Source organism: Atractosteus spatula, chromosome 7, assembly GCF_055471065.1.
Source record: "Atractosteus spatula isolate fAtrSpa1 chromosome 7, fAtrSpa1.hap1, whole genome shotgun sequence".
Classification (NCBI taxonomy): domain Eukaryota; kingdom Metazoa; phylum Chordata; class Actinopteri; order Semionotiformes; family Lepisosteidae; genus Atractosteus; species Atractosteus spatula.
In genome coordinates this window covers 39,018,039-39,044,648 of record NC_142712.1, presented here as the reverse complement: position 1 = coordinate 39,044,648, position 26,610 = coordinate 39,018,039, and the positions used below count along the sequence as shown (strand labels likewise).

The 26,610-nt window shown below is 43.8% G+C and overlaps 1 protein-coding gene across 1 annotated transcript in view; it reads right to left on the bottom strand.

Annotated features, from left to right (window-relative positions):
* The window catches only part of lamb3 (laminin subunit beta 3), a 28,905-nt gene extending 5,974 nt beyond the window's left edge, over window positions 1–22,931 (bottom strand). Inside the window, exons 1-17 of the mRNA XM_088921094.1 lie at window positions 22,861–22,931; window positions 22,481–22,530; window positions 21,196–21,350; window positions 9,914–10,028; window positions 9,452–9,525; window positions 9,155–9,349; window positions 8,798–8,861; window positions 8,311–8,495; window positions 7,662–7,782; window positions 7,011–7,199; window positions 6,273–6,428; window positions 5,182–5,378; window positions 4,272–4,368; window positions 3,455–3,824; window positions 2,575–2,735; window positions 1,791–2,002; window positions 837–1,040 (exon numbers count right to left, since the gene is read on the bottom strand). Of these exons, the coding sequence (XP_088777220.1) occupies window positions 837–1,040; window positions 1,791–2,002; window positions 2,575–2,735; window positions 3,455–3,824; window positions 4,272–4,368; window positions 5,182–5,378; window positions 6,273–6,428; window positions 7,011–7,199; window positions 7,662–7,782; window positions 8,311–8,495; window positions 8,798–8,861; window positions 9,155–9,349; window positions 9,452–9,525; window positions 9,914–10,028; window positions 21,196–21,350; window positions 22,481–22,505 (2,520 nt within the window). The 5' untranslated portion in view covers window positions 22,506–22,530; window positions 22,861–22,931. The remainder of the gene's footprint in view (window positions 1–836; window positions 1,041–1,790; window positions 2,003–2,574; window positions 2,736–3,454; window positions 3,825–4,271; window positions 4,369–5,181; window positions 5,379–6,272; window positions 6,429–7,010; window positions 7,200–7,661; window positions 7,783–8,310; window positions 8,496–8,797; window positions 8,862–9,154; window positions 9,350–9,451; window positions 9,526–9,913; window positions 10,029–21,195; window positions 21,351–22,480; window positions 22,531–22,860) is intronic.
* Between the last annotated feature and the right edge of the window lie 3,679 nt (window positions 22,932–26,610).

Genomic DNA, 26,610 nt, shown 5'->3' with positions numbered 1-26,610 from the left:
TACAGACAAAACCTGTACAACTGTGTCTTTCCAGGTCATGTTTTATGGAAGGCTTTAACCTGGAACTTCTGACATAGCAACTTATTTATAACAATACTAAATTTATCACTTTACCTAATGGCGATGATTACAGATATTTATATGCCCTACCATTTTGACATACATCTTATTAACTAAACAGTAGGATGTGTGGCCATATACCAATTTTATAATCTGTAATCTGGGAATGTGAATCCAGAAGGTACTTCTCTTGGGGTGAATCCTAGAGGTTTTCAAGTAATAATCTCATGCTGGTGGTTTCCTGTCCTGTCATGCTTTAACAAGAAATGTCTCTTGTGTGACGTCTTCTGATACCAGCCTTGCAGTTTACATCATTCTTGTCCTTTGCAACATTTAACCAAGCTTTTAGGGCTTGATATGATATATTCTTTAATCTGGGTGAAGTGATGCTGATAGGGTTAACCACTAAGAATATGTCTCATCACCTAATAATACAGTCTGGAGCTTTTCATGTTTCCAAATCTGTGAGACATCAGTGTAACCAAAATTACTTGGACTATATGTACAGAAATGAACAACATCCTAGGTGAGAAGGTGCTTGTGGTTTTTTTTCCCTAAAATAAAATTGCTACAATGATGTTTTCACTAAAGTTCTTCATCTGGATGCACTCCGAATTCAACAATTGAACTAGCTGGAATTTCTCATTTTCTGGCTGAAACACTTTGGAAGGGACAAAGTCTAAACAACCTTTAAAACAAAAAAGATGAAGCCGAGTGAGAGCAGGCTGTAATATGCCTGCCTGTGAGGATCAGGGCCCAGTGATGTGGTGCCATACCTCTGCTGCAGCTCGCTGGATCTTAGAGCTGAGTTCCCTCAGTCTGGATCTGGTCTCTTCTGTGTCTGCCATGGCCTTATTCCCCAGTGGTAGAGCTCCGGTGCAGGTGGCTCTGTTACCACAAGGGGGAGCACTGGGGCCCGGGCACAGCTGGCCATCACACTGCAGGGGAGTACAAGGGGTGGAGCGCGTGCTGCCACACACCTAAAGTGATGAAGAGGAGCGATATTAATGATAGGACATAAGTGATGCCAACGTCCTACATACCCTCCACCTAAGAAGCTGTGAGCTTTTTCAGCTGCTTAGAATTAGACATTTTAACCATGATCGAAAAATCTTTGAGAACTTTTCTGTGTCACTAAAAGTACCAAATTACCAATTTGCCTTTTTCCCCTCCTATTCCAACCTCTCTGTTCTGTATGATAACATCCTACTTTTGGAGTCAGATATGCATTTTAAGTGACTAAGATACCTACAGTAAGCTATACTGTAGCATTCAAAGTTCAGTCCAATGTCTTTCACTTTTCCTCTTCCCTTACAGATCTCTCTCTCAGATGTGCTCTCTCTCTGTTTCTCCCTCTGCCTTTCATAGAGCTTTATCAGCCTGACTGGTGAATTAATGCAATAACAATGAGCAAAGCAGTAACTTACATTTTCCCTGCTACTCAGACTGTAATAGCAAGGTCATGTACTAGGCTGCCAACTTTTACTCCCACCCTCCCCCAGATGGATCCATAGCTGTTGTGATCCCGATAGATTTGGTAATTCTAGGATTATTTTGGGAGGAAAGAAAGTTTCCGTGATCCCTGAGAATTTCTTATAGTACAACAGGAAGAGCATCTCTGCCGGCAGGGGAAGCTCAGCCTGGTTTCTCTGTCTGTTCTCTCTCTCCAGTTTGTCCCTTCCTCCTCTCATGCTCTCGAGCTGGTTCCCAGCCCTCTTTCTCTCTCGAACCTGCGCAGCGGTGGGTGTGAGGTCAGGGCGAGTGGCTAGCTGGCTGTTGAGTTTCTCCAGTGCTTTCTTGTTCCCCTGCTGGATCTGTCCCTCCAGGGCCGCTGCGTCTCCACGCTGGCTTGCCGACTGGTCCACCAGCACCTTGGTGCCTTCCGCCTTCTTGATGGCGTCCGCCGACTCCCGATAGGCCGACTGGATGGTGGACAGGGCACCTGGAGGAGGACAAGGGCCGGGGGGGGGCACATGTCAGCAACTTTTTGATAAAGTTTACGGGTAGGGTGTACTGGACATTATTTCTGAAAACAAAGTCTTGTTTGCCAACGCATGACAAATTCCTTTCAGGCACCTATAGGGACTCTTCATTAAGCCTCCTGAAAGATTTTTATGGTTTTGTAAGATTCAGTTTGCCTTATTTAAAGGAAGCAGAAAACTACAGTGGGTCTAAAAGTTTCACAAATATGACCCATGCTTTTGAGTCTGAATGAATGAATGTAGATGCTTATTTGAAAATACATCCATCCTTTGGTAGTTCACCTGGTTTATCTATCTGTCACTTTGAGGCAAAAAAAAATCTTTCAGCAGGTGTTCTGTTGCTCTTGTTTAGCCGCGCTGCTACCCTTGTTTATATCTGTGTGAACTAAGGACGCCACACTTGACAGCATTTTAGGTGCTGTGCAGGCCTGAATGTGGGCTCTTGCTGGACTAGAATCCTGGTTTTAGAGAAGCACTACTCTGTGGGGGAATTCTGCCCCCTGGTGGTGCAGTGGTGTAAGTAGACTCTCACCAGTCGGGATGCCGGTAAGGATTCTGTTCACGGTGTCCCTCTTGGTGGTGTACTGCAGGGTGATACTCCCCAGCGTGGTCTGCAGGCCGTCTATCTGTCTGTCCAGTGACGTGCTCTGGTCCACCAGGAAGAAGTCAGGGTTCAGTCGGCTGGCTTGGTCCCTGGGAAAGAAGCTTGGATGTCACTTGGGTGGGGATTTAATTAATGCATCGCTGGGTCATGACAATGAGATAATCACAATCACTTTTCTTACTGCAGTAAAAGTCCCTTTTTATACTGCAAGCATCTTATACAATGGAAACAAAAATTGGTCCTGGGCGAACCAAACACACAAACATTCCTTAATCAAATAAAAATCAGCTTATTAACATAGCCTGTCAACTCATGACCACATTCAGCAACCCTTCTGCATTTTCTGCTAGACCAACAATCTTAAATTCCTTTTGCTAAATTCACTAACTAAACCTTTTAAACCTATTTTTTTGATTACTGAAAAAAGTTACTTTATGTGCAACACTGCACTGCATTATCATAGAAACAGTCATTGTTAGATGATATGCAGCTTTGAAAAAATAATTTTGCCTTACATACTGGCTTGAACATGCAGTATAAAGGCATCAATGTACTGTATCTCACGAGTAGTGACATTCGCAACTGATTAGGTGTTAATTAAATATGAGCGTATTATATATATACTGCACATTTCATGCTATACATGGCAATGATCTGTAATTCCTTTAATTGCAGGGCTGATACATGTCAATCTGGCTGTATTGCACACACGTGTGATTACTTTACTCTACTTTGTAAAGTGTTTTTGGAACACTTGAGCCAAAACCCAGCAAAAGCCATTATCACACTGGGAGGGACCATGTCTTACCTCAGTCTGTGCAGGGTGCTGATGGCTTCAGTGATTTGCCCGTCGGAGGGAGGTGGGTAGGGAAGACGGTCCCTCATCTGCTGGAGAGTGGACTCTATGCCCAGAATCCTGGGCCCCAGGTCCTGGCCAGAAGAGCCTGGAAGGGTCATGGCCTGTTTGGAGAGGCTGTCCAGTGTGTTGGAGAAGCCCTGCATCTCACTGTCCAGGGAGAAGAAGCAGGAGGGGCAGAGAGGGCAGCTGGGGTAGCGGTCGCAGTGCCCGCGCTGGCAGTGGTCGCATCGCGGCCCCGTCACGCCCAGCTGGCACAGGCAGGCGCCCGTGGTCTTGTCGCAGCCGGCTCTCACCGTGCCCAAGGGGTCGCAGTTGCATGCTGTGCAGACGAGGGAGAGCCAGAGAGAGCCTGTCAGCTGTTCTCACGGACAGGATTGTCTTTCACCACAACAGTGGAAAGACCTCCTGACAAGACATCTGCTGTGGGTATGTTTTCATTTCATCAGGTCTGGAAGCACTGTTAAGGCATTTGTGTAAGATGACTCCTCTGCAACGCCCGGAGAGATGTAGGCCTACACACCGATTGGGATTCACGAGCATTTTCCCAAAGGCCGTGTCAGGGAGAGGCCAAGAACTACAGATACAGATCTGTCCATTTTCTAACCACTTCATCCAATTTAGGGACGCAAGAGAGCCAGATCTTATCCCAGCAAGCAAAGGGTGCAAGGCGGGGCATGCCCTGGATGGGACACCAGTCCATCGTAGCCAGTTCCAGAGACTGCTATGGACAGTGAACTGACAGACGGACTCAGAAAAGTGTACATACGTAGACAGCGGGTGCGCAGGTCTCCATACGAGTTGTCTGGGCACTCCGTACAAGTCCTTCCTCCGAAGCCTGGTCGGCACTCGCATTGACCTGTTAACTGATCAACGCACACAGAGCATGGAGTCAGTCATACTACCCCTGTTGAATGGATCTAAAGGTTTTCTCTAAAGGTTTTCTATGGCAGTTTCTGAGTTCTCTATAGAAACCCACAGGTCCTTTGTCTCAGAACTGGGACATTTCTATTGAGACCCATAGGATATCAATAGCAGGGATTCCCAACACTGATCCTGGAGGATCCCCATACCTGCTGGTTGTTGTTGTTGCAGCTGAGCTCTTGCATATGTAAGGGCTTCATAGATAGGCCTAATTACAACTCTTTGTTTTCAATTCCTAAACATGTTAAATGTGAGGATTAAAAGTGCACTAGACGCTAGAATAGTCTCAGAAGTTTACTTGGATGGTCTGAAAGGCCTCTTCTCATTTGTAACCATTCTTAAGTAACTTAGGATCTTTAGCTTTTGAGTAGAAAAACTGCCCAAGGTCCCAGAGAAGCAACTTGTTTGCTCAGTTAAGGATTCGACTGAGTATAAAGCTGGGTGCTAAGTAAAATGCTTGTTAAGAAGATTTCATAAGGAATCGCACATTATGTTGTCAGCTACATATCACACAATACATTGCACGATGAAATACACAGATCACATTTTCAGCTGCACAACCAACACGTTATCGAACACAAACACTGTAACACAGCATCGTATGCTCTGTGTTCTAGACAACACAAATATTGACTCATCTTTACTTGTGAGAATGGGACTCCTGTGTTTCGTATGTATGACCACTAGGTGTCCCCACAACACTCCAAGCTCCCTGGTACTGATGAGCAATAGCAAGGCTCAGCCTCCCACACTACCTGGTTACAAGAGGTGCCATAGGAGTTGCGGGGGTCACATTGACATGGCTCACAGCCATTTCTGGAGAAGGGGTTCCAGGAGTTGGGTGCACAGCGGTCGCACGTCAGGCCGATGAAGTTGGGTAGGCACTGACACTGGCCAGTCACGGGGTCACAGGGCTGCTCACGCACCGAGCCCACCACACTGCAGGAGCACTCTAGGGTTTGAGATAAAGTAGATTCTTACAGAGGATTTTTTCAGTACAGTTAAGCAGAGCTCTGCATGTATTCATGTTCATCTCAAACACCCACACTTTCTAAATTGGAAATAGAATTTTCATAAGCATATAATTATACATTTTTTATTATGCGTCTGCATACTTATGTGGTTGTTTCACAGCCAGTAGCAATATCACCCTGCAACTCACAACTGGCTTTCAACTGAAGCTAAGCAGGTGTGAGCCTGGTCAGTACCTAGATGTGAAATCTCCTGGGAAAGCTAAGGTTGCTGTTGGAAGAGGTGTTAGTGGAATCAGCAGGGGGTGCCCACCCGCTCACTAAGACCGCGTGTGGGTCTTGGTACCTCAGTATACGAGACACTACACTGTAAAAAGGGCACTGTCCTTGGGATGAGACTTGAAACCAAGGTCCTGACTCTCTGTGGTCATTAAAAATCCCAGGTCGTTTCTCGAAAAGAGAAAGTGTTACCCCAGTGTCCTGGCCAAATTTCCCATTGGCCCTTACCAATCATGGCCTCCTAATAATCCCCGTCTATGAATTGGCTACATTACTCTGTTCTCCTCCCCACTGATAGCTGGTGTGTGGTGAGTGTACTTGCACTTTGGCTGTTGTCGCATCATCCAGGTGGGGGTGGTGGAGGGGAGTGCCCATTGCCTGGAAAGTGGAGCTTTCCTTTGATTCTCCTGCATGTCTAAAGCAAAGACGTGCAAGGCCAGCTGTGTCTGCTCCATGGTGTGCTTAGTGTTTTGTCCCAGCTGTTCTAACACTATTTCAGAGGGCACTTGTGTTGGTCTGACAGGGTTCTGTACAGCTGTGCAGCCATCTCAAAGCCCGGAGAACCGATGAACAAACAAGCCCGGTCGGTGACTCACTCTTGCAGCCCTGAGGGTCCGAGGCGCTCAGCCCGTAGTACCCCGCCTTGCAGCGATCACAGCGTGGGCCCTCCACGTTGGCCTTGCAGACACAGGCCCCCGTCTCGGGGTCGCACTGCCCCCCCCGCTCCGCTCCCTCCACGCTGCACTGGCATCCTGTGGGAGAGAGAAGTGAGCAAACACTCCGGCACCGCAGAAAAGGCCCGGCTCAGCCCGCCTTTGCTCCACAGCTGCCACAGGCGGCCTGTCTCCAGTCTTGTGATCCTGGATCCACTAAAATCGAGCTAAGAAGAAGTGTGGAACAGAACCTTGTAGCTGGGCGATATGCCGGCGCCTCTCAGCTTGAAATCTCTTTCAAGAATTTCAAGAAGTGAACAATGTTTTGGTGAACAAGTGGTTGGTGTTGATTTTACCCTGAGGTCTTGATATGAAACTTGCCAATCTCTGTGTTCCGATGTCAATTGATGACAGTACTCTCATGCCACTATCAGAGGAGTATTTTTAAAATGGGATTGCCGGATTGCATTCTACCCACACGTAGGCATATTGCTGGGGCAAGTATTAATAATTGTGCTGTCAGGTATGTGTCCGTGCCTTGGTGGAAAGGTGATTCCCATGTGCCAAGGCGTGGGTTGACAACAGCTCTCCCAATTCTATGGCTGGACTGTACTTACAGATGCTACCTCCGCTGATTGGTGTTCATGGCAGTACCCACAGAGGCATTCTAGGAATACTCACGAAGGCAGGCATCTTGCCGGCTGATGGTGCTCTGGGGGTTGCGGTAGTAGTAAGGGGTGCACTTCTCACAATTCCGGCCAGTGGTGTGGTGCTGGCAGTTTTCACACACCCCTCCGCTGACCATCCTGCTGGCCTCGTACACCACAGGGTCGAAATGACAGCGCTGGGAGTGGTTGTTGCACTCGCACTCTGCAGAGATAAGAGTTACTCTTACAACAGAGGTTTAAGGGGCCAGATCTCAATCCTGGGTCTTGTCGAAGCTTAAGAATGCTGAGAGGTCAGAGTGCACTTCTTCTGTTTTTGGCATATTCACTGTCTCAGTGCGGATTTTCATTCCACAGCACTGGAACATTTCAAATGGAAATTTTGTAATTGTCCATATCTTCAGTATTATTCCAACACACTTGTCTCTTAAGATATATGCATCAACACATCCTTACTTCTGTCTTTACACCCACAAAGCAAGTCAAACTTTAAGCAAAATCTCTAATGAAAGCACTTGAAAGCATTGGCCAACATAAACCAGCAACAGGACTGAAATCAATGCAGCATTCAGAGTCACGTGTTTTAATGAATTCTGAAGCGACCCTGTCAGCAGAGTATCACTGGCTGTTTATCCTCATGTTTGCTGGGTGTTTTGGCGACACGTACTCTTGCACTGGTGCGGATTCCTCTCCTCTGCAGGTCCCCAGGGCAGGTCGTTGTACAGGTCAGCGCAGCGCTCACAGTTCACTCCCGCCGTGTTGTGTTGGCAGTCGCAGACACTGTGCACCTGCCCCCCGGCACGGAGACAAACACACCTTGTTAGGAGCATCACTATGACCTATGTAGGGGTGTAACCCCGGCATCCTGGCCAAATTTCCCATTGGCCCTTACCAATCATGGCCTCCTAATAATCCCCATCTATGAATTGGCTTCATTACTCTGCTCTCCTCCCCACTGATAGCTGATGTGTGGTGAGCGTTCTGGCGCATTATGGCTGCCGTCGCATCATCCAGGTGGATCGTGCACATTGGTGGTGGTGGAGAGGAGTCCCCATTACCTGTGAAGCGCTTTGAGTGGAGTGTCCAGAAAAGCGCTATATAAAGTGTAAGCAGTTATTATTATTATTATTATTCCCATAAAACATTTTGCACCTGTAATATAAAATATTGTCAGAATGTTTAAGCGCAGTTTAACAATAAGGAGGGCTTTTCACTTTCTTTTATTTGATTAAAGAGATCTTGGCTCTGCATGACAATAGGGCGGCATTTATAGCGCACTGTAGGTGAAGCTCTGATGTTGCTTGAAGGAGGTGTACCTGAATTCCAGGGAGCTGGTTGGCACTGGGCACACAGCGGTTGGCGTGACCGTGGCAGAAACAGGAACCCTGGACCTGCATCTTATTCAGGGCATAGAAAGCACTGGGTGCGCGGGCGTTGCTGATACGAGGGGGCTGGCCCAGCCTGGTGAGGTTCACCCGCAGGTTAGTGAAGCCTGATAGTCCTGGGAGAGAGCAGGACGGTGGAGAACAGGTGTTTAGTACAGTGATCCTGCCCTCATGTTTACAAGATGCTCAGCTTCAGTTTGCTTCTGCTGGAAAACTAAAATGACAATATTGCACCTCACACCCTGATAAAAGTTGAAGGATTTTACATTACCGGCTGTTAACCGTTAGAACAAAGGGAAGAAACTGAAAGGATTCAGAACAGCATGTTTGAACACCACCAATGTGTTCCTAATGATTTTGATGGTGTATGCTTGCAACAGTGTAATGTGTTCAAATCTGATTGGATACTGTTACGTACTTTCAATTTTTTGGCTCTGCGGTTGGTTGATGGCAGACACCTGGCGGATAGGACTGATGTGCACCTACAGAGAAAAGAAGAAGGATGCATCAGTCTTCATGGGGATATTACACATGGGAAAGCAACCTCTGCTTGAATGAATCTAATTTTAATGCAGCTGTTTCAAAAATCTTGCAACATTGCAGCCCTCTTTGAGCTTGTAAAGCTTCAAGAATAAAGGAGAAAGAACATCTGAATATTTTCATCATGATTCCCTTGCATGATGACATCTTATTGCACAGTTGAATAATTGTCTCTAAATATGTTTTAGTCTATATGCAGTTGTAAAAGAGGCAGTTCTCGGCGTAGGTCCCTCACTGTCTGGTCCTGGTAGGAGCTGTTCGGTGGGAGTGGAGGCATGGTGTGGCACTGTACGTCCTGCAGGCTGCGTGGGGGAGAGGTGCTGATTTGAGGGAAGGAGGTGCGACAGTCCGAGGCCAAATACAGGAAGGGCTGCCAGGTCCTGCCGAAATCCAGGGAACGCTCCACTACCAGGGCTTCTGGGCGGGGTCCCTGCAACACACCGACCAGTAAATGCGTGGTTTCCCCACCCACAGATCTTCGAAATCAGGTGACAGTGCCCCTCTCTGCAGTGAGCAGGTGCTGTGGCTTTACCTTAAAGTCCAGAACCAGGTTGTGCAGCAGGAACTTGCTATCCGTGTCAAATTGGAGAGAGACGGGGTTCACATCTGGACGACAAGGCCACAGGAATGCAAGTGAATATTCTAAACATTTCTTCTGCTCTTACGTTGTAGTAAGATGCTTAATGTGTGATTGTAATAATAGAAAACATGGTTCATCAACATCATTGTAACAATAATCATCACTGTCAATAATGCATTAAGCAGGCTTGCAGAAGTGCAGATGTTCTATGACAGGTGTGTCAGTAAAGGTGCTGGAGTACTAGTATGTCTGCAAGTTGTCCAGGTGAGAGAAGTGTTAATTTGGCCCAATAAGGCCAATAATGAGCCAGTCTGGGTCATTAATTGATGAACTGCAATTAAAATGTACACATGCATCAGCCCTCCAAGACCTGGTTGAGACCATTCCTGGCTGCAGGGCCCATCGCTGTCTCACCTTTCCTGGACTGCCACCACCTGTTGGGCCCAGCCTGGGCCACGACATTCTGGATTTGATGGGCATTTTGGCCATAGGGGTTCTTGGAGTCACAGGGGCAGCACTTCATCTTCCACTGGGAAAGACAGGGGATAAAGACACGTCACAATTCACAGCAAAACATGGTGCATTTTTAGCCCGAAATAGGCACTGGTACAGCTGTGTCTACAAGCCTGCATATTTCGCTCCAGATACAGACTGCTCTCCAGCATTCAAAAATAATTTTGAATTTTGCAAACCTGACAAATAGAAATGTAGGAATAGGTGTCACAGAAATAGAAAACAAGCTATTGACTTGGTGCCAAAAGCTCTCAATACTGCCCTATAAACTTTTAATGTTGAACTCGGGAGCCAATGCAAACATAGCCTGCGCTGTTTAGGTGGGAGGAGGAGTGATGTGTTGGAGTTTGTGAGAGACGTGTAGACTGTTGGTTTCCAGCATGTACACATTATGTAAGGGCCTATGTAATGGCTTTTTCCAGATAAGTCTTGAAAATATGTTGTATCATAAAGAGAAACACGTGTCTGTTTCTGCAGCACAAAGATGGAATATTTGTGAGATAAATATTGATTTAAACATTTATTGGCTATCAAATGATGTGTTGATCAACTTCCATAAAAGGATGTGCTAATATAATAGAGCCCAAAAAAAACCCATGGGTGAATTCTGTCAAGAATCTGACAAACAAATTCAGTAAATCACAGGCCCATATCTCAGTGCTTATGTTGCACTGCCCATGAAGGACTGGGGCACTTTCTTTTTACTCAGTAATATAAATTATTATTGATAAGAAGTCAGGAGATCGGGAAGATGGTGAGTCAAGCTCGATGACTAACTGAGCTGAAATTCTCCGTTCTGCACACTTGTGAGAGCTTCCCGTTTTATCGATTGGCTTAGCTGCCAGTGATCCGTCATTGTAGAGTACGGTGTCTGGCTGTACACTCTGGCCATAGGGCAAGGCCTACTCCATCTGGAGGAAAGGGCTTGGGTGACCGGGAAGAAAGCAGCTGTTGTTTCAACACAGCCGACATTTCGAAGACTCGTCCTTCCCCCGGCTGCGCTGCCTGCCAAATGAAACCACTGTCTGAAAGTGACAAGAGCTTATTGTATGCCTCCAGACACCCCCCCCCCCCCATAGATCCCCTCAAGCAAGAAGCAAAATGATAGTATTTTCTGCACTGATTCTCACCAAGGAGTGGAGGCTTTTCACAAAAATGTGAAAAAGGTTTGGAAGAGGAGAATAGGGGAAGTACATGTCCATATTATCAAATACACAAAGAAAAAGCAATGTTCTTAGACTGAAAATATAACCCAAAACTAGTACAAAACAATACTTCTAGGATTTTTTGGCCCATCCATCTACAATGGGCTGGCATCCCGTCCGGAATATCACCATGCCTTGACCGTAAAGATTTTGGAATAGGACCCCGATTGCTACGACACTTCTTGGGAAGATCTGGCTTCATTTAATGTTTGATGCATTGCCTGGCTGACATGTCAAAAGGCTCTTTTTCTTTCTCTTCCTTGTTTAATGGGAGTGATTTTCAATGCCTTTTTCAATCAGATGCTCCTCTGCATTGTAATTTGTCCACTGCTTTAGCAGATACCTGGGACTGGATCATGGATGAAAATGCTCTTTTCAGATGTGCTTTCTGTATCCAGCTGTAACCCTGTATTGTCAATCTTTTAGTTTTTTAGGCAATTAATGAAAGACAACGTAACGCACATGGTCGACATTGCAGGTTGTGCAAGCTGGCTTACCAGCGTGGTGACATCACCGCCCTTCCCTGTGAATAGCAGGGACCGCAGCCGCAGGGCTGACGGGAGATTTCCCTTTAGCTCAACTGGCTGGGTCTCTGTTGAGTGATGCCGGAGGCCCAAGTTTGAGTCCCCAGAGGTGGGGGGCTGACCTGAGGCGGCAGCAGTGAGGGCGCATACCCATGTGAACCCGAGAGCGCTACAACATTTACAGTAACTACTATCTGAATCAATAGAGATGTTCGAGGCATTGATTTCTCTGTACTATCACGTGTGATTTTCAGGTAGTGATTGTTCACTTTCATTTGTAAATACTCAGGGGGGCAAAAGACACTTAACAATAGCTTAAAGGCATGAGAGGGAGGGCAGGCCTGTATTTCACCTTCAGCCAATCAGAGGCAACTGGGTGAAAGGTTACGAGGACAAAGGTCCTTTGTAGCATCTATCAATCAAGTGTCCAAAGTTCACAGAGCAGGAATTCAAGCATATGGAGTGAGTGTGTAACATATATCGACTTCTTTGGGATTGCTACAGACTGGAGGCCACTGAGTATGCACTAGAGAAAGTAAAGCTTTTTACAGATAAAGAGAAACAAGCTGCTATAGTCACACAATCAGGAAGGGGTTCAATGATTATAGCTTTTTTTTCTTTCTATTTGGTTAAGATGCCCACATTTGCCAAGTTGGTTTATTTGAAGATCTTCTGTTTTGATTGTAGGAAAAGGAAAATTTAGCAGAAGTTTTGAAAACTAAATACACTAAAGTACACAGTACAGAGCTCAATTAATAGATTCCTAGAGGTAATTGCCACGTTTTAAAACAGTGAAACATCCAGGTCTACCTATTCAAATATAGCAAACATATACACCAATTAAAACCTGAGCAAATTGCTTGCTACAGTGAGGGCTTGATGGTATCCATTTACTTAAAACAAAAGAACAAATATAGCCCATTCTAAACTGTACTAACCAGGGCTGGCTTATCAGTATCTCTGGTAGAGGATACAAATATAGAAATGAATACAAGACATTGGAAGGAGCAAGTTTTCATTCTCGTCAAGACGTCTAAGTGGTCTAATGGCCGTGGTCAGGTTGTGGTCTCTTCTGGAGGTGCAGGTTCAAATCCCACTCCTGATATTCTAAAAGACACTGGTTACATTCAAGTAACATCTGGACTAGATCCTCAGATCAATTAGCCTCTAACAATGAGATGGGCTGGATGGTCTCCTCTCGTTTGTAACCTTTCTTATGTGTCATAATTGTTGACTGAAGGACAGCAAAATGCATGAAGGTTGGTACCCTTTGCACCAGAAGGCAAAAATGTCTGAGGGGACTCCCACCTGCACGGGGATGTTGTGTCCATGGCAAAATTGTTGTTAACTTAATGAATTCTAGAAAAAGAAGAACCTCAGATTCCTTTTCAAGGGTTTTGGTTCAGTATTGAAGACCGTGAGGTGACATCACAGGATAATGCTATTCTAAACATGCCTGTGGTAGATAATCTGACTTGCCTTTAAGACTCCTTCCTGCTCTGCTGCTGCTCCCGGTTTCCATGGCGATCCAGAATGCTTGCTAATCATCTGTACCTTCCCTCTGAGCACTCTGGCTAAGTGGGTGAAAGGTTACTAGAGGAAAGGTCGCCCAAAATAAAGTGTCCAGTGGCCAGTGAGGGGGGGGGAAGGGTGCACGTCTCAGTCAATTGCTACATTCCACAGTTTCACCATCCCCGCCTTGGGTTACTCCTTCCAGAGGGCTGGGGCTGAAAAGTTTAGGCTGTTATTTCTAAATATGGAAGCACTGGAAACCAAAGAAAAGAAGTTTATTGTTTTCAAACAGGTTTTCAATTGATTATTATTTATCAGATTTGCTCTGTCTTTAGGCTTCTGTAGTGATGTTTAATTTTAATGGTGGATTTTATACATAGCCCGGTTCCTACTATTATTGGACATGGTGGGACAGACAAGTTTTGGCACACTGACCATGAACATTTTTATTACAGTTCCTGTCTGCCTTTCATTTTTCCATTCTGATTTAGTTGCTTCCATGGTATTCAGCTCCCTATTCTCTTCCCATTGTAAACACTAGACATACTTGGCATCAGGAGATTCGGAATTAAAAAAAAAAATTGCTGTGTAATAGGCAAGATGTCTTTCCTTACAGTATAAAAAGAACAAACTCTGCGTCAACAGAGGCAGATGGCAGGGCCTCAGCCACACTCCTGCTGCTTCTGTTGCTGTGGCAACTACAGAGCTGGTGGTAAAAACTGCTTCCTACACAACTGGCAGGCTGGTACTGCTGTCTTTCTAAATACCTCTTGTCTCTGCAATCAAAAAAGAAATGGATCGAATAAAAAATTAAATTACAGAAGAATGGAAATCCTTGAAGATGGCGGTTTCACAAGAATATAAGAAAGATTGAGTTTGGTAGCAGCTAAGGATCTCATCCAACCGTTTCTTGAAGCCAGGAAGGAAGCCAGGGTTTCTGTTTCAACAGCATGGCTGGGTAGCTAGTTCCACGCTCCCACTACCATTTAGTTAAACATGTGCTTCCTTTTCTCAGTTTTAAATGCACTTCCCCATAGTTTCCACGTGTCCTCTTGTTCCAGTTTCGCTCTATGTTCTGAAGAAGCGTGCCGTGTCTTTGCCCTGAAGGCTGCACATATATAGTCACAGAACGACCCAGGCTTTCATTCACTTGACAACCTCCAACACTGCCAAAGCTGGTGGAGACCTATATATACCTTGCCTGAAATCTATAAATCTGGGTTGCTTTTGCTTAGTATGCTGCGTTGTTTTTTTTGGTCAGTTCTTCATTTTGAATTCACTTGGAACTTAATTTGCACACCAAGTAAAAAAAAAACAGTCTATCAAAGTGAATCTGGGATACGCGTGCTGTGAGGACAAGAAGAAAGGATTGTGAACTGACAGTACCAGCTGACCAGCTCCCATGTTAAGCATGTTGTAAGGTTGCACGTACACCCCTTATCGGCACATTTTCAGGCCTGGCATAGGCCACTTAATATAACCATGCCAAGTTTCTATTAATGTCTGCTGGGAGGGCAGTTTTCTGTTTACTGATCGCATTCCCCTTGAACGGTGATTTGGAAGTATCCAACAGTTGATCCGTCAGTATTATAAAATAACTTTTTACCAGAATGTTTCTTTTTCTTCTCCAGGGTTGTCTTTTAAAGCCCAGGGCTTACAGCTTACTCGGGAAGAAAAATAATTGCAACCGTGCATATTGTGCAGTGTATAAAAGGACCTAAAATCATGCTGTTTGAAAAATATTTTTTTTTCCATGCAGCTTACATTTGCATTGGGGACAGCAAATGATTAAATAGAGACGGATAAAGTGTGTTCCTAATGCAGAAAATACTAATGTAGCTGACCGGGCTGTGCTTGGATAAAGTGTCCTTGCAAGAAATTCAGTGATAAATCACAGAGACAACACAGGGATGAATCACATTCCGAAAACAAGGAAGAACCAGGGAAATGAACCAGATTTCACTTCAGAGCAGTGTCCTAGCAGTGTGGAGGGACATGACTGGCAGATCTGTGCCGCAAGAAAACTGTCTGTGCCACAACACTTCTCCCAAGGTGTTTCCCTTTGCACTCTTTTTCTTACTGCCATTTTCCTGCTGTTCCTTTTTTCTGGCTAAGAAGCACACAAGTGGTTCGTTGCCAGAGTAGAAACAAAGGTGAGAGAGGAGACGTGCTGAAAGCACTGCCTTGCAGGGGTGCCTCCTTCTCAAAATAAGCACTTCTGACCAGACTCCGCCGGTTCTCGACCTTGAACTGAAATGACATAGCCAGTGCCAGAGCTGTCGAAATACCAGGCCCAGAAATGACAGAACCTTTCAACACTTCATGTGGATTTCACTGAGTGACATGAAAAAGCATCTCTGGCACAGAATAGGATCATTAAAGCCAGCTGTATCAGAGGACGACTGACATGGTGATGTCAAGATGCCAATGGATTTCAGCAAACTGACTTAAAAGTCTCATCTTGTCACCTGTTTGTTTTAATGTTTCACCCTCCTGGTAATTGAGTACACAACAGAGGAAATGTTCAATCCAGTGCTACTTATTCACCTGAGGGCCTTCAGGTTGTGGATCAGGAGTGACCGAGTGGCACAGTGTGTGTGGAGTGAACAGATCTCACCAGTTTGAGTCTGCCTGTGACTGTCAAGGTATTGCCAAGGTATTTCTTTCTACAAAATGCCACAAGGTGGAATAAGTTGGGGATTCCTGATTTCTTTGTCCTTTATTTGGAATAAATAATAATAAATATTTCAGCATAAAATCACTGTTGTTTGAAAGAGGATACAGACTCTTATGTAGGCATTGAAGAACTCTCTAGAAAGAGCCAGACATTGGTTTGACAGTGATAGAGTTTTCAGGAAGAAAAAGAATTGTCTGGAAACAAACCCTCGCCTGAAATCATTAGCTTTCATGATGAGCCTTGGCTTGCAGGAGCGACGCCTTTTGCTTGTTAAGCGCTTTTCTACATCCCAGTAGGAAGAGGGACGAGCCTCCCTCTAAGTGCTCGGGATTGGTCGGGCAGCAGACAATGTGGGACGCTCTCCCTGGACAATTTCGTGCTAAGCGGATGATCACTGTTGGCCGGTAGCAGTCCAGTATTACTGCAGTGGGACTTGGCAACACGGCAGTCAGACACAGAGGCGCTACTGTCTGCATTTGCTGCCCATTCCTAGTCAGTCCAGTCCCAGTTAAATGCAGCAGGTTGGTTAGCTCTGAGCAGCATTCCACTGTCCTGCACAGACAGGGTTATTTCTGAAGCGTCTTTTAAAACAATATTTTTGCTGCAATGCATTTTGCCTCACGTTTTTCTCTACACAGACTTGCGTAGTCTAAGAGTGCTTTCCTCCAGGTGACTGCACTTTGTTGTGCACTGTACCGTGATGATGCCGGGATTTTCCACAGTTAGCTCTCGTAAGGAAGGAGGATTACAATCCATGTCCTGGACAACTGGTGTGTCTGCAGGTTTTCAGTCTAACTGGGCTCCTAATGACCTTTTCAGTTCATGATTGAGTTAAATGGACATATTTAACAGGTTCTTCCAGCTCTTCCAGGTGCTGGTGCTATAAAGAGACCCTGAGGGCCTGTAGAATGGGGACCCTAGTCTAAGAGCCTCCTTCATCATCTCTCATCAGACCTTATTCCCTCTGCTGTCCTTTCTGTTTGGTTTTATTTTGTCGGGGAGGTCCGTGGCTGTCAAAGTTTCCCCAGAATCACCACGAAATCGGTGAAATATCTCAAAGAAAATGTATTTCAAAGCCAAAGCAGCAACATTTCCGATACACACCTCCTTCAACTGATTTTGCAGGAGACAAGCAAAATTCTGTGTCTGGGAAATTACTCAGGGAGTGAAATTTATGTGGAAGAGAAAAACGATAAATGGAATTTTTTATGCAATACCATATATTGTATCCCACATGCTGTCAATCTGGTGAGAGAAGTGACCATTACATTGCATGAACTTCAGCTGGCTAAGTCCCCTAAGTCACTTTTCCAAAGGTTGGAGTCCTTTCTTTTGCAATAGATTGCTTAAGCCTCTCATGCGCTCAATATCTGTCCACCAATATTTGATATTTGTGTGGCTGGCACCTGTCCCAGGAGTTTAAAGTTAGTTACCCCCCTCTTCGTCCCACAGTGCTCTAGCTAAGCGCTCGAGTGGATTTGTGTTACAACCATCTCTGTCTGCTTCTATACAGTAGATTGTTTGCCAGTCTGTCTGGGTCTGTCTGGCTGTGTGGTTTACCAGGCACTTGTTTTTTTATTTCTTTTCCGTTTGTTTTGCATTTTTAAGATGGTTCCATGAAAAACAAACCCTCAAGTATGCAAAAAGAAGATCTGCTCATTACCACTGTGACTATTAAATGTCTTCGAAGAGCTAATTTATTCCAGTTAAAGGACTGTACTTAACTCTTTTAAAACAAAGTGCAATAGAGTATGATTTTCAAAGCCCTAATCAGGTGCTATTGACACACTTCCTTAATATCACTTTATGAAACTAAATGACCTATGTCTGTGTCTGTGTCTTTGGACCCAAAGATGAAGAGCATCTCTGACAAGCTGTTCAATTGAGGCCGGTGTCATTGTCCTACTATTAAGCAGTGTCCCAATAGTTTGGTGTTTTCTGCAAGCAGTGACATAATTAAAAAATACATGTTGAAGATTTTCATTTCAATAGGGAAGGGCACCAAAGCTTTGCTCACAGGGCTGCCTTCTGAACCTCAGTAGCAGATAAACCATTCATCACTCAAAAGCACTCCCTGAAACTGAAAACCAGATTAATACTGTATAATCTTCTGAGAATAGAGAATGCCCCAGTGTGGAGTCTGACTTTACGTAACTACAGCATTTCTCAACCTATATCCTAGGTAAGAAAGAACAGGAGTGATCATCCTAATGTGAACCAGGGTTAGAAACTAGAACACTAAGTAGCCCACAACAGGCAAGATTCTGCAAGTCAGTAGATCAATTATCACACACAATATATTTACAGATATTGCTGAGATGGCCAGAGCCTATTACAGTAAGTATTTTAGATTGAGATTGTTCCTTATTTTAAATACCTGGATACATTGATAGGACACTAAACTTCTCAAACTACACAGGCTTATTAAAAAAAACAACTATGCAGAGATTATTTCTCCTGGGAAGGCTGAAAAGCTTTGATATAAGCAAACACATCCTAGAGCTGGCCTGCACAAGTCCGGAAGAGAGTGTCCTTTATTCTAACATCTCCACTTGCAGTGGGAATCTTAGTATCAGGGGTAGAGTTAACTTCTAAAGGATTGCAAACAATATTACAGAACCAGCTGAGCCACATCTATACTACTGTAGGAGTATTTACAGGAAGGCAGTGTTAATAGGAAACGATGTCTCACATCCACTACATTCCACATTTAAAAAAGTATGATCTGGACAGCATTTCAGAACACCAAAGGTTCCAAATAACATTTTAAAGAAGTTATTCATTCTGAGTGCCTTTATTCCCTTAAACTGTGATGTAAGAGCCCCTTTACAGCATTGCATTGACAGCACGCAGTTCCCACTCGAATCTTATGTTTCTGTATAATAATGGTATTTTTATTTATATTGATTGCATACATCTATAACATTCACTGAATGTTTTATGTTCTCTGTATATATACTGTTTTTATCGTTGCCTCAGTGAGGCCAAAGGGAAATTCCAATTGTATGTGGACAATGAAGTAGAATCTGATTTGGATTCTGATGATGGTGACTAACAAGAATGCTGCATGTCCTTTCAAGTAAGGTTATATGAACTAATGTGGGTAAATACTTTATTGGACACAGACAGTTGCTGTAAATAAAACAAATTCTTTGTTGAGATGAGATTCATTGTTGAGAAATTGGTGACAATTTCTTGACTTTTCTTCTTTTGTATTGATGTTTTTATATTAGTTTTTATGTTTGAATGCCACATGGCAGTGAAATACAATTCATGAAGTGTAGGCACTTTTTTACACGGGGTTGTGGAGTTGTGGAAGAAGCTTCCTATCCATGAGTCAAAGCTGAAACTCTGACTGGATGAAAAACTTGGTTGATTTAACTATCAAATGGGCTAGATGGGCCAAATTTTCTCCTCTTGTCGGTAACCTTTATTATGTTACACCCCATATCAAAGACAAGAATACATGTTAATGAACCTCTTTTCTTGGGGGTTGATTTCCTGTTGCCTCTGTGTTGTGGTTTTATTGCATCAATATAAAATCAAAGTAAGAGGCAGAGTCAGTCTTAAAAATCACCAGTTCAGGCTTATCCACAGTGTGCATGTTTCTGCAAAGCCTTTCAAGTCCATAAAAGGAGAGTGCAGAGTTAATACAACCCTCCCTGGTAATGACTTTATAGGTGTCTTGGTGTCAAAACAGCTTTCTGATGCCTGTTGGCACAGGAGAGAATGTGACGTGTTAAGGAAGCCCACCCTTCCTCTAACCACTTAACACAGGCCCTGGCAGATCAGTTTTTCATGACGTTTGAAAAGGCAGTAATTGCTTGTAGTTAGGGAATATGTGCCCAGTAGCCCAAATGTTTATATCTGCCAGTCAGGGCTGGGCAATAGGCAAATTTCAGCATGAGGCTAACCATTAACTTCCTTGGCCAGATCTCAATCCTGGAGGGAAATGGTGGAATATGTAGCTCAGTTCCATATATCACTGATCTCGCCAAAACCAAATCTGAAAACCATCCTGCTACAATTATACTGGGCTATACATATTTCAGAGCTGTGTGGAATATATGGGCCATGGGCCTACTTTAACTGTTCTTAAATCTCACAGAGACTTAACATGCTATTTAGTGTATATTCCTAATATTTTGGCCCTTGTTCATAGAATTAATGCTAACAACTAATAATGACTGACCAGCAGTAAACAGAAGTATATATACTAAAGTGCAAAAACATATCTGTGTTAATAATGCTGTCTCCAGCTGTGAAACTTTACCAGCAGGAGAAAAACCCGTTCTTTCAAAGCAGATAAACGTGTGACTAAGGAAAGAGTGGGGGACAGGGAAAGACAGTATTCTCCAAACCCTTACTTTACATTATAGAACGTAATCATGAATCCGTTTTTAAGGAGAAACCATTGAAAGAGGACATGATGGGATACAGTGCTGTATTGGATCAGCCTATCTCTTCAGTGGCCCAGAGAGTCTTCTGCCATGGCAAATTCATTAATTAGTTATTTGTTATCTCTAAATTACATCCGTACGCTTGAGTCTGTGTTCCCTGCAGTGGATTGGTGTCCTATCTAGAGTTTTGTCCTATCCTGAATCCTGTGCTTCTGACATAGGCTGTGAGTTGCTATGACCCTTACTGGGAATAAGTAGCCTTCTGATATCATGTGAATTCATACTGCTTGCTTGATATAAAGATTAGAAATCTTTCCAGACACCCCAATAAAAGAGCCTATTGTGGGTGCCTAATTAAAGATATATAATCTGAGGTGAAAATGTTCCAGGTTTCTGGATCTGTTACCACATTTTCTCTGCTGAGCTTGGTGATATTTGTCTGGTGCTTTTGGTCTTTTCCCTTTTTTCTTTCCCTCCCTCCTCCACACACTCCTGTGCCTTTCCACCACAGTGCCGGGAAAGCCAGAATTGCAACACTTGGCCCCTGATGTGCACTGGGCATCATATCCAGACAATTTCCCAAAGCAGACAACCCCCCTGCACTCTGCACAAAGAGCACTGCGCTCTCTCCAGCCACTATCCTCTAACACTTCTGCCTTTTACCTTGTCGTTACAGAATTGTAGGTCAGTTTACGACGAACAAATGGCAAATAAGATTGGCCTCTTTTATAATAAACAGTATGCAGAAACACAGACACTCGTGGGAGATGGAGAAGTGTAGGAATCTTGAGCCACTGAGGACACAAAGCACAGGTGGTTGCTCCATATTAATGGATGAGTGAAAAGGGCGAGAGCAGGTCCTTACCTGCCCCAGAGGTGTGCAGAACACCTCAATTCCAGCCATTCCGCAGGTGGAGGAGGCTTTCAGCTGAGTGGCTCTGCCGATGAGCAGGTCTCCCGTGGAGGGGTAACAGGCACCCTGAGAGCAGTCTTGCTGGGCCAGAGCCAGGGCAGACAGCGCTGAGGCATAAAGAGGCACATCAGTGGTCAAGCAGGGGTAATACATGAATTCCTTAACATCTCCGCTACTGCATTTCTTTACGGTCAGATATGTATTAACCACCCAATCCAAAGGACACCCTTTGCTTCCCAGACAGGAGGGGGACCCACTTCATCCACCCACCTGAGTTGGACAACACACAGCCACCGTTTCGCACCAGTAGGCCCTCTCCGCAGAGAGTCAGGTTTAGAAGGGAGAAAGTGCTTCACCAGTTGAGTTAAGGGGGAACTGTAAGCAGGCTAAATTGAGCAAGACTAGAGTGGAATTTAGCCAGGACATATCGGTTAAAAGTCTGCGCTTATAAACAGTGTCTGTTGGTTTTTTTCCAGCGGTACTCTTGAATATTTGCTCGAAATTCAAACTTATCTAACACTTTACTCATCAGAACTTTAGGAATTATTTTCAGTTGTATTTTAAGTGCTGTATTAAATTTCATAAGGAGCTTTAAAATTCTGTGGTTTTTAAGTGTGGGAAACAAATGGTTCTAGTCTGCCAAATAATTAGTTCAGTTAAACAGTTGAAGGTCAAGACTGAAAGCCAAGACACACTGGGATCACCAGCATCAGGAGTGGGCAGCGCTGGTCATAAACATGCTATGTTTAATAAGCAGAGAATATTAATGTATCAGGTTAGGTCTGGTAATTCCATCACAGGCTAACAGCTGTGACTATATAGGCAAACATTTAAAACTGATAACAGAATGCACATCTTCACACGAAGTGTTGTGGGAGCCTGGAAAAAGCTTCCCAGTTATGTTGTTGAAGCCTATAGCCAGGTTTCTTTTAAGAAATGCTGAATGAGACCCTGAGATTGATTACAAACTGTACTAACTACAAAACTAGCTAGGTTTCCTGAATGTTCTTATGATTGGAACTGTACTTATTTTACACTCATAATCAAAGACAGGTTACATGTATATGTGATGCTCATTCTATCCATCATGTTACTATTAATCTAGTATCTGATTTGCATGAGTCTATATAGACTGCTCTTCGCTGACTTTATCTACAATAGCAAATTAGCTACAAACGTCAGATCTGAATTCCCAGATGATAGTAAAATTTGGAGGATTATAAAAGAAATCACTTACCTACTACATGGAGTAGAATCCACATCTTTATTTTTATTCTTAACCAACACCTGTAATTAAAGTAATTAAATCGTTAGCACAGTTAAAGTCACATGTTTTGCTTGTACTGCATCTCCATTTTTTAATAATTTAAAGATGGAAAAGTACTATTTGTACAGGCTAACCTTTCTGAAAACCAGTAATCCTAGTGGACAAAATCTGGGTTAAGAAAAAAAAAGACTCTTGGTTAGACTAAGGTGTGAGTTTCAGTACAAATGTACCAAAATAAGTGTTTAGAGTGATTGCAAAACTGGACCTACTGTAAAAGACAGAGGCAGAAGACAGATCCATACATACAGCCTAGGTATTCAGACACCTATAGGCAGATAAAAAGCACTTACCAGCTCCTAGTGTTTTAGTTCCTGCAGTACTTGTCAGCAGTATCCTATGTGCTTCTCAGGTATAGTGCTCCTCTCCACCTCCTGTCTGTATTTAAGACCAGCCTCACCTAAGCCAGGCACAGTGATACAGGAGTGTGTCAGAACCCAGCGCAGACAGACCCACCCTTCCTTCCAGCAGCCACACCCTGCCCAGCGCGATAAGGAAGACCTAAAAAGGTCCAGGACTCGTCTCCAAAGCAGGAGAAAAAAAGGGGAGAGCAGTGTTATCTGTGCTTTTGTAGTCGTCTTTAAGGTAAAGGATAGCTCATTCCCTAGATGCTTACAGAACACCTGAATGTGACCAGACAAATCCCTAGAGTATGTAAGGCAGGTAGCATACTTTAATATTAAACCCTAAAATTCCATGAGGACAAAGGATATTTAAACTGCTTGTTTCTGCTTAACCAAGCTGTTCACACCTCCCAGCGTTCTTGTGGCCAGACACACCCTGGCGCTGCTAATGCAGTCACACTCCAGACCCAGTTCAGACCTGTAGGTTGCAGCGTCAACACTGCGAACACTTCATTATCATCACCGCTAAGCACAATCAGCTCCCCGGAGGCCTGCCAGGAGGGATGAGTTTCCAAGCCTATCTCAGCTGCCTTGTCTTGGCCTGTGTCTTTTGAGCTGATTGCTACAATTCCACCAAGCTATTTCGTTTTCTTTTCAAATGAACCATGGAGAACTGTCTCAAAAGTGAGACTACATACAGACTTGTGCCAAATTCCACCAAAATGAAACTGGAACTTATAAAATGAGTAACATGAATTTTGGTTTATTCACTGATCCTGGTCTTGAAGGGCCACACCCTCCATAACCCAGAAGAAAAGAACAGTGGTTTAAGCTACATGAGCACTTTGTTAGGAAAAAACAGCATAGGTATAATTGGACATGAATAAAAGTATTGCTTTAGAATTCCTTCTCTTTAGGGGTGTAAAGTGAGACCTGCAAAGTGAATTTGGATGGATGTACCTATAGTTGGGCAGGCAGACACACAGCCAGACACAACAAACTCAAGCAGTGTCTGTGTATCCTCCTTATATTAACTCACTGTGTACACAATACCTTGCCATTTATCCAAAGGGAAGAGATCATATGAAAATGTTATCTTTGAAACACAGAAACCTTTTGATTATAAATCGCTGATTATAGGTTGCTATAGGTGATATACAGAACCAATAATTTCAAAGCAATTCTGAATTGCTTTGAAAAACAATGCCTTTTGTATCCATTTATTTTAAAAATCAATAATAAGAGGATGAGCCAGGTACTAACATTCCCTCAGGATTGCTCATCAGCGTGTCTAATAAACGCCGCCTGGGGATAAGGAGTTTTCTATGCTAGCTTGCCAAGTCCAACTGATAAACCGTGTGCAGTTCCTGACTCACCTCCACCTCACTGCCAGACAGGCGCAGCAGGCCCAGACTCAGCCTGTCAGGAGGTGCCTGAAGGTTGCCAGGGCGACAGTAGCCTCTTTTTCACCCACAGCATCGGCGCCGTATCAAAGCCTCATTCTGACACGGCAGGGCGCTGTGCGTTTCCCCAGGTGGTGAGGCTGTTTACACTGGGAAAGAGGAAGCGAGGTGGGGAGTTTTACTGCTCATATCCTCCGGCACACCTCGATTCTGTAATGTGTGAAATACACTGTGTACACTTGATAAGACTCACAGACTGACCGCACGTTGCACACTTCAATTATCTGGAGAAAAACAGGGATAAACAATCCAGCTGCTTTCAGATGCTCAGCCTCCTATCTTCCCCTGTTTCTGAGACCATCTACTTTCTTTTGAGTTATCTACTGATTTTCTTAAGTATTTAGGGCCAATGAAAGGGAAAATATAACAACTTGATATTTAGTAATGAAAGAAGTCTTTATGTAAAGGGTGAAGGGTATTTGGGACAGGAAAGCCAGCCATACAGTTGAAGCAGATTCTGTGGAATCCATCTTGAAAGTGCTGGTTGAGATCCTCAGAACAATAAGCTACAAGCAGCTGAGCATGTGACATTGGCTAGACAGCCTCCTTTAGTTTGTAGCATTCATCATATTCTCAAGTCATTACAGCTCTCAGCTGATTCCATGTTGTAAGTAACCTGGTACCATTCTTGTGTTCTGAAAAGTAATGTGAAGAAGCACAACAGATTATTTTACATTACTTTGAGGCTTCATTCATGAGGGCCAGCTCTTATTTTTTATTGGAACCTTTAGGATTTCGTACAGCACTGAGTAACTCCATCTTCCACTCTCTGTGCACCTGGATTGTACTCGTGCACCTTCACATGTGATGAAGACAAACCACTATTGGAACTGCAAGACAATGAATAGCATTGTAGCTGGAATCTGTATTTCAAAATAATTATAGTCCATTTTTTAACTGCAGCATCCTTCCAGCTCTGTCTTACACTGCACTGCATCAGGGACATGCAAACAAGTTGTGTTACTTTGTTCTGCATACAGGATCACTATATCTTTTATGCTACATTTCCAAACTCAGACTTAATCAAAGATCTGTGGTCTGTTTATTAGGTATTACTGGCAATGGAAGGCTATCTGCACTTACTGAAAAGCCAATGAGTTCTCCGCTTTGTAAACACAGGCAGCACACAGCAGGTATTTCACATAATAAAGGGCCATGTTATCAGCATGATTGCAGCTGCCTTGCAGTACAGAAAGGCCAGGCACCCTCACCTCATTCTGTCCAATGTGCACAAGAAAGTGTTCACGTTGCAGCGAGCCGACTCTCACGGTGTCTTTCACCCACACTGCAGGAAAGGCAAAAAAAAGAACAACACTGTGTGAACTCCACAAGGACACAGTCGTCTTTGGGAAGGGGCCAGACATTAATAAAAAACATGCATCTTTACAGTATGTTCCCTGTGGGCAAACGTAGCTCAAGTAAAGAAGATATTACACATGATTTGCCAGCAGTATACCCAAGAGGAAAACCAGGCCTACAGAATTTATCATGGCTGCCTGTACAGCTTTGTCTGCATAAAAATATGTTTCAAAAGTAGAGCGAGGAAGGAAATTGAGATTTATTGTGTTGAATAGCTTGATGCACAAACATCAACACAGCATGTCAGTTAATAAACAAACCTGGACTATTGTAAGATATAGGAAGCTTGAAAGGACTATATAGGACTGCACCACAAAAACACTGCTGGGAAAAACTGAACCACATTAAGAAATCAGGCACTGACAGACACTGAAAATCCTCTGATTGCTGTCAATAAAATGATTGGCTCTTCTGCTGCTTTATGGGCTCTCAGTGGTGTCTTAATGTTAACACGGCCATATGCAGGGAATGCCCAAGTGTGTTTATTATAAAAGCTTCATTGTCGCCTCTGTCTCAAAGAGCTCCCTTGTTTCTTTGCTTGATTCTTTGATCTGGGGACTTTCCCACTACAACATGGGGATGTTCTTACTCACATGTCTTAGGCTGAATCACTAACTGCATCCTGGGGGTAATCTTAATTATTCACGGTTTATTAAACTTTTTTTTCTAATGAATTCATTATCCCATAATTTTATATATTTTAGAAACTAAGCTGCCTTCCTCCACAAACTGTGTTTGAATGTCCAAACTAATTAATTAAGAGACTATTAATATTTTTCTAACTTGGATAAAACCCCAGGGTTCGTAGCACTGCAAACAAACAATTACATTAATAAAGTGCACTGTATCATCATGGCCGTGACCCTCACCATAAAAA